The following is a 10878-nucleotide window of genomic DNA, read 5'->3' on the forward strand; positions in this document are numbered from 1 at the left end:
GAACAAAAATAAGTTAAATGTACCTACATTTTCATCACTGCTTTTACCAAACTCTTTTTCTAACACTTATTTTATGACATACTTTTGGTTGTTGCTAACCTTTCTTGAACTTGTATTGCCCAGTGCATATAAATGACTCCTCCACACTAGCCTCTCCTGTGAGCTGAAGAGGAACCCTGAGGAGCTCATCACTTCATGTGTGAAAGCTCTAACTGTCTCACTCAAAGGACCTGTTTCAGTGGAGACAACAGCTCAAGACTATGGGCTGAAAATATATCACAAAGTTCTCGAAATAATGTCACCCACCTGGCAACTCAAATTTGCATGAAGTTTTACATAAAGGTTAAAGAATGTCTTCGGGAAACCAGTTAACCAATAGACCAGCTTTCAGATATCGTTGTTGTAATGGCCTTTTCAATTTAATTACCAATACAAAAAAACTACTGTTGTTGAATCAACAAGTCGTAGTGCTGGAGTTCTGTACTCACTGCAAAAATTAATGTGGCATTTTAGTCCCTGGTCATCTCATATCTCAATCCCTGTCTTCAGAAATCCTCTGAATCAACAATATCAAACAGCATCAGTTCTCAAAATATCAAATCATCAACCAGTCAGCTTTATCTTCATTACTGTCACCCTTTTGTGTGTATACTAGCAGGTCTAATATATTGTTGGCGTTATTTATCCTGAATCAGAATCCATATTATTGCCACTGTTAATGAGCAAAATCACAAACCAGAACTTGCATGGTCATTATGGTGCAACAATAAACAAAGAATAATAATGTAAAGTATGATCAAATTAAAATAAGGATATGCATTAAAATAATGTAAAAATACAAAATCTACAGTAGAGCAGGACAACTGTGTAAAAGTTATCAGTACAAGTAGGTTAATTACAGTAGTTTAAAGTGGCAGTAAGAGGTGTTATAGAGTAATTGGTGTTTTAGAGTGACATGTTATAGAGTGACAGGATTTAGAGAGTCCTCCCTCCTTCCGAAGGAAGTGACTCAAATAGACAAAAATTTAGGGTGAGTAAGGTCAACTGTGAACTGACCTGCTTGTGACCCTGGAGTCACAAGCGGTTGCAGCCTCCCATCTGGAGAGATAGGAGGCTGCAACCGATCGATCACCTTCTCAGCAGAGTGCTCCATGTGCTGCAGTCTGTGCCTGTCCTACCTGTGGCCCCCAGCATACCACACTGTGATGGAGGAGGTGAACTCAGTGATGGCTGTGTAGAACTGCACTATTATCTGGGCTAGCAGCTTGGCTTCCTCAGATGCCACAGGGTCTTCTGAATGACAGAGCTCATAGTGAGCTCTCACTTGAGGTCCACAGTGATGGTAGTGCTGAGGATGCAGGAAGAGTCCACGGTAGTGACGATAGTGTCAGTCAGGGTGAAGGGGGCAGTGGGGCTGTGATTCTTCTGTCTTCAGATGATCTCCACTGTCTACTAATCACCTCCACTGTCTTCTAATCATCTTCACTATTCTCCTGATCACCACAACTGTCTTGTTATCTCTGTTGTCTGGTCGTTGAGCTCCAGGTTGTTGCCACTGCACCAGGTCACTAGCCGGTCCACCTCCCTCCTGTAGCAGACTCATTGCTGTCTGAGATGAGCCCGATGAGTGTAGTCTCATCTCAGATCAGAGCTTTGGAGATGGAGATGCAGCAGTTGGTGTACATAAGACAGGAGTTGATTTCCCAAACAAATTCCCAAAAATATTTCCTTTGCTCTTCTATAATGCCATTATAACCTACATGTCCTTAGAAATTAGAAAATAGAAATGCATAACTTCTATGCAACCGGTTTCCAATGAGTCTACAATATACGGTGACTTTCTCGTGGAGAATAAGTCACATAAGAGAGTGGTTTGGTTGCTCTTCTCGTGCCTCATATACTATGACTCTGAGAGAGCTGATTTATTAGCAAAACCAAGCACGCAATGAGAGTCACAATACCACTCTGTCCATAGAAGCTACAGAGCCTCTTCCTCACATCTTACCTAGTGTTGTGTCATCTACCTCCTGGAAATTTTCAAAAACAATTTTTTTTCAACTACAATATTGTGTTTATAACTGACTGAGTAAGACCTAAGTACTGTTCCTTGACTCATCCCTAACCCTGACTCTATCATATTTAGGCAAACAACATATAAACACAAAAACAGAACATAGAATGATGAAACACCCCTTCTGCAGTTTTCAGCATTAAGCCCCCCTGAAGGCCTATTATTTGAATTTGTTTGTCCTACATGTTTATCAGTTGATTCTGGAGTTTGCGAGTTAGTGTAGAGCTGATTCATTGTATGAATATAAGTTGTATATGACGCCATGTATTTCCATTTGGCACAATAATTAACAACTCTCTCTAATTAACCGCCACTGCATCTATTTCTCTCTTCCAGCTAATCTCATTAGGGATGCAGCAATCCAGAGTTTTCAGTTCTGATACCAAGTCAGATTGTAGCTTTAAGTATCTGCCAATACTCGATTTCAACAGATATCAGTGCAGACCCTGAAAACAGAATAGATTTTTTAAAACAAAAATAACATAAAAAGAACTCATCCAAATGTGTTATGTAGCTTTTATTTGTCCTTCAAGTAACCACAGTACTGCCTTGTATAAATAAAAAATTCAAACATTATGAGACTTTCTGTGCTGACTACAACCAGTAAATAGTCTTATTACTTCAGTTTATATGTCCATCCATGATACTGGATGAAATTGATATTTGGAAGCTGATATCCGGTCCAGTAAATATTTTAGTATCGGCACTGATATTCAATACCAGTATTGGATCGGTGCATTCCTAAATCTAAACATCAGTAGGAATCCGCAGTTAACCACAGGCGTTGCAACTTCCAATAGATGGATGGATGAATAAATATAATCTGCCCCAGTGTCACACCAGCCTGTGGTCACAGTCCCACCCGGACTGTGAAAGCCGCTCTAACACCAAAGGGCTTCTATAATCAATTGCGAGGCCTCTGCAGTTATTATGAAACCAATATTCAGCATTTAAGTTTAAAATGAGTATTAAACAAAAGCTGTACATGACACATAGGAATGTTACTGTTTTGTTTTGGGTTTTTTTTGTTTTTTTTTTGCTTTGACCCACCAAAATCTCTGTAAACCTGCCATACAGCTACCGTTCTCTGCATGTTCTCTGGAGTCATTTACAGCGTTTCAGAGCACACAGTGTATTCTCTATTGATGCATTGGGTGTGTTCTGCCAATCAAAAAGTGTTAAGATTATCTGAAAATGGTTTTAAACAACACATTTTCCTGTTATCAATATGAGTGTTGTGCTCCTGTTTTGCTGTTTGATTTTCAACTTAGGTGAGGTGAAAGTGACTGTTGACTACTGCTAGTACTGCTGTCATTTTATTTGAGAGAGACTTGTGTAACAGCACATCTCACCTTTGTAGTAGTCAGTTCTTTATGATCAGTGTGGAAAACCCACTCCCACTCTGTTTCTTTCTAGGCTCTCCTTTGAGCTGCCTAACTCTGCCCCCTATAATCACTACTCCATAATCCCTACCTACTCCATGCTTCTCAGTTCATCAAGTTACAATCCCCTGATAAAATCTTGAACTCACTTGATTGCTGTTGCATTATTGCTACATGGCCACATTTTTATATGGTGCTTTTTCATGGCACTCAAAGTGCTTTATATCAAGGAACCACTCACCCACTCATAGGCAAGGCAAGGAAGGTTAAGTGTCTTGCCCAAAGACACAACAACGGCATTCATCTGTGGGAGCTGGAAACACACCGCCAACCTGTGGGTCAGCAGATCTGACTGCTCACCCAATGATGCTTTGCATCAAGAGGGGAATTTGAACTGGCAATCTGCAGATCAGTGGACAAACACTCCACCAACTGAGCTGTTGTTGCCCATTAATTATGCTGAAGATATCACGTATTACCTGGAATCAAAACTACATGGATAAGTCAACATTTTTCAGCCAAACTGAGCTGAGATTAAAGTCTAAGTTGAGTAACAGAGCTTCAGACCCCCATCACACCCCCAGGGAATGTTGATTACATCAGCTGCAAAGTATCAATACATATTGATACTTTGCAGTTTGTTCAGCTTTGTGCCTCAGAATACACCAGCCGGGTCATGGGGACAGTAGTCTAAGCAGGAGTCACCTCCTGCTTAGACTGCTGTCCCCATGGAGTCACCACTCTAAGGAGTCACCTCCTCCCGGTGGGACATGCCCAGAACACCTCCCTAGGGAGACGCCCAGGAGGCATCCTGAACAAATGCCCGAGCCACCTCAGCTGGCTCCTCTCAACGTGTAGGAGCAGCAGCTCTACTTTGAGCCCCTCCTGTGTGACTGAGCTCCTCACCCTATCTCCAAGAGTGCGCCCGGCCATTCTGCAGAGGAAACCCATTTCGTCCGCTTGTATCTGCAATCTTGTCCTTTCAGTCATTACCCAAATCTCATGACCATAGGTCATGAACCAGTAGCCCCGAAGACCTCATAGTCTTGATACTTTCAATCCAAAATTAGCCAGTCATATCAACCAATTAGAATAATGTTAATTTATGATTAAATGAACCAAGTAAAGTGGAAACAATATATTATTTCCATTATAAGCTAAGTCTTGTTCTACAAACTCAAATGTATTCCCAACACCTATCCCACAGGCTATTTGTCTGTCAGGCATCAATCCTGTCAGCAAGGCAACATCTCCCTCCATTTTGTCAAAGAAGGAACATTTGCACTCACCAGATTAAGCTGTCTTTAGACTTTTTGTTCATGACGCACAATCTGACACACGAAGATACCGGAGGATGGGAGGGCATCTGACGCACAGGGAGGATAGAAAACACTTCTTGCATAACCACTCAATTACAGTGAATTTAGTGGTTTCGGTTTGAGGGAAGAACTAAAACCAACTATGCAGGGCGTGTGTTACACGTGTGAATGAAACAAAACTCCAAGCATGGATCAGAAAATAGCGTAACATGGGCCCTTTAAACAGCAAATTGCACCACTGAATTCTGACCTGTCCTCCAGCTCAGTTTAAAACAATAAGCACCTGTCTCCGTCTCTGTTCGTGCGCTTCCGCTTTACGCTCCATACATCTGGCACATCTGCGCTTTGAAGTGACTCGTTTCCTAAAGACTTTACAATCTCCTTAAATCAATTCTGAATGGCCCCCACCCCACCGTATGCCCCCCTCCCCTTTAACATCCTGCGCCTGAGAAAAAGCACTTTAACATATCCGACTTAAAAAGACTCTCTGATTTGGATTGAAAATGGATGGTACGTGACACGCGCGGCACAAAAGCGTTATGAATGGTGCCAAATGAACTCCGCGAATACGGATCATTTCAAGTGCTCTTTGGGGTTTCTTATTAATCGCTTTGAGAGAAATTGTCTGTCTGTGCCATGACGCAGTTATGCATTCAAATTTAGGGCTTTTGTGCGCGTGGAGTGTGTGCCGGCTCTGGCTCTTCTGCGCGCTTTGCGGAGCATGTGAACGGAACATATGAGCCTCGCGAGCTAAAGAGGCCCACCACGCGCTTTTAGCTAGTTTGATATAACTTGTTAATGGTTTGTTTAACGGTTATTCATTTGTTATTCATCAGTAAAAATAATAAAACGTGATTGTAGAGTGAGTCTTCCGTTAGTAAACACCCGAGCGTCACATTCAGGCCATGTGCGTAAACAAGCACAGAATAAGACATTTGGAGAAAGAGGAAAACCAATGTGTAACTGTAGTCTATTCAGTTTTGCCAATAACGTTTTAGAAATGACACTAACAAAAACGGTTCCTGTTTTGCTGAAATCATTTTTGAGTTCAACTGGTGTCATCTCATGTGCCAAGATATTATGGGAGCGGTGTTTTGGAGAGGTAATTAGAAATGATGCATGCAGAAAACGAAACGGACTTTCACTTTGTTATGTAAACATTAAAATACCCCAATGCACATGGAAATAACATATTTTCTCATGAGAGGTTTACACATTGGCCTGGTGCGTCTGTGTTGTGTTACTCAGTTTTTTCGAAAGCGAAATAAAGTCGAAAAATAATTAATAAATGCAAATGTAATCTAGGAAATAAACAACCTTGGACACGCTTCGCGCGCAGCGGTTATTGTCATAATGAAGTGTTGTGTTCCCGCTCTCTCCCGTGGCCGTGGTGGTTTGGCTCCGGTGGTATTCACTCTGTGATTGGAGCATCACTTATAATCTCTCTGCGTCTCACTGATCAAACCTTCTATATTTAGTGGGCTGGTTTAGCGCGTAACCAAACGGTTTGTGTCATAACTCGTCCTAATGACAGCATCACCGCTGACGTGACCCGGGCTCGCTGAGAGAGCTGCGCTAACGGCTCTGACGCGTGCCGCCGCGCGCTCCTGGCGCACGGACATATAAAAGGCAGCGCGCGCCATGGAGCCACTAGAACAGAAGACACTGGCTGAACGAGCGCACTCATCCACATCCTCCGGGAAATGTGAGTACGTCCGTGCGCTTCTGTGCCTCCGTGGCATTACTCTGTGTATTCTTTTGTATACTTTTGTACTTTTGAATGTTGTAGCGCTCATCTCTGAGCTAAAGGCGCCATATGGTTCCTCAGGTACAGTTGTGCGTAAAAGCGCACACCTTGAGCCTCGATCAACATAGAGATGACTTGTGCGTGTGTTCCCGCAGATGCATGCTAACGTGCTGAGTTGGTTGGGCAGCCTGTGGGTCGTGCTGTGGGCGCTGCTGTGCCTCAGTGCCCTAGCGGAGGGATACCCCATTAAACCCGAGAACCCCGGGGAGGACGCACCGGCAGAGGAGCTTGCCAAGTATTACTCCGCTTTGAGACACTACATCAACCTCATCACGAGACAGAGGTACCCACCGCGCACTCTTTACTATTATTAGCATTAGTATTAATATTGTCTTATAGCAGGCCTTCATAACCCAGGTTATATTTCTTTAATAAACAGTAGTAAGGGATACATACTGTACATCACCTGCACTCAATGGAAAAAAAGCGTTTAGGTTTTCAAATTGCATTTGATACGCTCGACACAGATTTTTTTCACAACACAAACAGGACTTTGTAATGTTGATGAAATGTGATCAAATCATGCTGAATGCACACATTTACCTGTTATCTATTTAATTCAGTTTACACTATTACATCTAGGCCCACATGCAACATCAAATGCCCTTAAAAGGTTTTGTGTATTGTCTGAAATGTCTGACCTTTGCCTTTGGTCACAGGAATAACACAAGATTATATGATTCTCTTTGTGCTTTTTAACGTTACATTTTATTATTCTATAATACAATAATGACCAGGTGAGAATCACAGAGAACAATACAGATATGTACATGCTGAAATAATACCATGTGCTGCTTTTTTCCTCAATAGGCATTTAGTATCAGGTAGGGCATCAGGAACCCTCTCAAGTCCTCCCACTGCTACACCTCTGTAGATACAAGTGATAAATGTTCACTCAGAAGGATATGCTAAAAAATGAAAATTTTAGATGTTAATATTAAAATCATTTGAATTAGTTAATTTAGTTTGTTCATCTGTGTTTTGGTGGTTCTCTGAAGTCCCGCATTTTCTGAAAGATGGGAATTTCATTGTTTCACTTTCACATCTCCGGGTATGCTTTTGAAGAGGTAACAGCATTCTAACTAATGGCTTAAAGCTCACAAAAGTGAATTTGCATAATATAGGACCTTTAACCATAGTCACTACTTGCCTAACCTTAACCTGGACTTCAAGTTTGCCCCCATTAAAGAGAAAGGTCCAAATGATGTCCCCACAGTGATAAATACCTGCCCCTGTAGTGGTTATGTGTGTGTAAGTAATCAGTCTATAGTCTCTGAGTGTCTCCTCTCCTGTTTTGGTGCAGGTATGGGAAGCGTTCCTCTCCGGAGCTCCTGGACACACTGATCTCTGAGCTGCTGCTGAGGGAGACCACAGACACACTGCCACAGTCCAGGTACCTCCTCCTCACACAGTTCAGGTACCACCTCCCCACACAGGTTCCACAGGTTAATTTGTCCTCTGCATTCGACTCATTCTTCAATGCCGCTTGGGCAACTCATCAGGAGCAGTGTGGGACCCATCTCCATATCTTAAGCTAGTCTTGGTCAGGACTGTTTTAACTGGAGGATTTGGCATATTGTGTATAAACTCAAAACAGTCTTGATGGGGGAAACTGGAGTGCCCGGAGAAAAAACACCCAGACATAGAGAGAACATGCAAACTCCACAAGCAAAGGCTGGGAGTCAAACCCAGAACGCTGCTGCAGTGAGGCAAGAATGCTAGCCACTCAGCCACTGTGCCGCCTACTGGACCATTGAGTGTGACATTACAGCTGCTCAAATAATGTTTGTTTTTACATTGCACTTCATCCATCCATCCATTTTCTTTCACTTATCCGGGGCTGGGTTGCAGGGGCAATAGTCGAAGCAGGGACTCCCAGACTTCCCTCACCTCAGACACGTCCTTCATCTCCTCTGGTGGGACCCCAAGGTGTTCCCAGGCCAGCCGAGAGATATAGTCCCTCCAGCGTGTCTTAGGTCTTCCCTGGAACCTTATTCCGGTGGGACATGCCCGGAACACCTCCCTAGGGAGGCATCCAGGAGGCATCCTGAACAGATGCCCAAGCCACCTCAGCGTGTAGGAGTAGCAGCTCTACTCTGAGCTCCTCCCATGTGACTGTGCCTCACCATATCTCCCAGGGAGTGCCCAGTGCCCTGTGGAGGAAACCAATTTTGGCTGCTTGTATCCACAATCGGTCATCACCCAAAGCTCATGACCATAGGTGAGGTTAGGAGCTTTGCCTTCAGTGGTTCAGCTCCTTCTTCACCACAACAGTCTGAGCGACCACATCACTACAGACGCTGCACCGATCCGCCTGTCAATCTCACACTCCATCCTTCCCTCACTCGTGAACAAGACCTCGAGATACTTGAACTTCTCCACTTGAGGCAGAGATTCACCACCCTCCCAGAGAGGACAAACCACCTTTTTCTGGTCGAGAACCATGGCCTCGGATTTGGAGGAGCTGATTCTCATCCCAGCTGCTTCACACTCGGCTGCAAACCGCCCCAGTGCCTGCTGCAGGTCCTGGCTCGAAGAAGCCATCAGGACAACATCATCTGCAAACAGTAGAGATGAAATCCTGTGGTTCCCAGACCAGACCCCCTCCGGCCCCTGGCTGCGCCTAGAAATTCTGTCCATAAATATAATGAACAGAACCGGTGACAAAAGGCAGCCGTGGCAGAGTCCACCATGCACTAGAAACAGGTCTGACTGACTGCCGGCAATGCGAACACAGCTCCTGCTCCGGTCATACATATTTAGCAAAGGGCCCCGTACCCCATACTCCCCAAGCAGCCCCTAAAGGACACCACGAGGGACACAGTCAAATGCCACAAAACACATGTGGACTGGTTGAGTTTCAAGGGACTTTTCACTGCAGTACCACAAACTGGCCACAGGTTTAAAGGAGTAGTGCTCTCTCTGGTTCTATGATTACAGTGCGGAGACTAGCAGTGCTTTATTTCAAGTTCATTTCTTCGACAGGTGAGACAGACAGTTGCAGAGTAAGCCAATCATGGTTCTGTCCAACACTAGGCTATTAAAGCCAGCAGATGTAACTTTTTTGCCTAAAATAGACTATAATAACATGCGCCCTTACTGTGAGCGGGCTTGCATCTCCACAAACCTGACTTCCACAGTATGGCATAAAATCCATCTATCTCCTTGGAGAATGTTCTAGTATGGTAAGTATGGTTTAAACTTTCTATTCCCATGGAATCATGCAGGTGATGTGCCATCTCCAGAAAGTTACATACTGTACCTTTAAATACAACCAAGAAGAGCAGAACGAATCACTGATGGTTGCCCCACACTCCAGTTTTATTCTTTTACCTTATCTATTTTAAAGCAGACCTATTATGCAAAATCGACGTTTTAGAGCTTTTAACCATGTTATAGTTGTTTTCCCTCACCATTTACTCACCCTATGTTGTATTTGAAGTTGCGATTTGTGCATGTTTGAGCAATCTTTAATCACTTGTTTTCAAGACACCATTTTGACGATCAACTTCGAGTCTCACCACCACTGGTACAAGCCCACTGCTTTGTTCTCCAATTTTATTTTCTTAAAGTGCAGCTATCCAAAGGCAATGTCAGCTCTCATTGGGCACCGTGTTTTTCAAACATGGAAGTCAGTGGACTTATTTCTATTATTAAGATGTTGTAGATGAATACTGCAATTTACAACATGCAAATTATAACATAATGATCCAGGGTGTCATAGATGAGGGAACATCAACCATAGAGCACAATCAAACACAATATCTTCTTTAACGTGTTAGTTTGCATAAAGCATGCATCACTGCAGTTATACTCAAGTGATTGGGTGGTACCATGACAACAGCATAAATGTCTCCGAATGGCTGAGGGAACAAATTGAGACCTGCTGTTTCAGACAAACTGAAGAAGTCAAGTCTGTCAATATGAACTTCTGTTCTAGAGTCCCCTGAACTAGTTTAAAGGGATCCATTTCAATCTTTTATATCTGTCTTGTAACTATTTCTCCACTTCTGATGTGACTTCCTGGTTGTGCGCAGATATGACCCGTCCCTATGGTGATTGACCCCGCCCTCACGCTGGCCCCGCCTCCATGCTGCTGACCTCCTGACCTCTCACCTGACCTCTCGTGCGACCTCTCGTGTGACCCCTATGTGACCCCTGTGTGAACCTGCTCCAATCCAGTCCAGTCCATGCTTATGGGACGTCCCACCTGCCCTGTACATAAGGCCCCGCCCCCTGAGACTGAGGGGTGTGTCCTCTCTGTGTTCTCATGTGAACAATATTAAAGAGTCTCTGTTT

At 43.6% G+C, this 10878-nt stretch overlaps 1 protein-coding gene across 1 annotated transcript; it reads left to right on the plus strand.

Annotated features, from left to right (window-relative positions):
• Positions 1 to 6430: 6430 nt before the first annotated feature.
• npy (neuropeptide Y) lies at positions 6431 to 10878 on the plus strand. The gene is made up of 4 exons (XM_033975150.2): positions 6431 to 6477; positions 6675 to 6862; positions 7883 to 7972; positions 10617 to 10878. Exons 2-4 carry the CDS (start codon positions 6675 to 6677, stop codon positions 10636 to 10638), a joined length of 300 nt encoding a protein of 99 aa, XP_033831041.1. The 5' UTR covers positions 6431 to 6477; the 3' UTR covers positions 10639 to 10878.

Source organism: Periophthalmus magnuspinnatus, chromosome 11 (assembly GCF_009829125.3).
Source record: "Periophthalmus magnuspinnatus isolate fPerMag1 chromosome 11, fPerMag1.2.pri, whole genome shotgun sequence".
NCBI classification, from domain to species: Eukaryota; Metazoa; Chordata; class Actinopteri; order Gobiiformes; family Gobiidae; genus Periophthalmus; species Periophthalmus magnuspinnatus.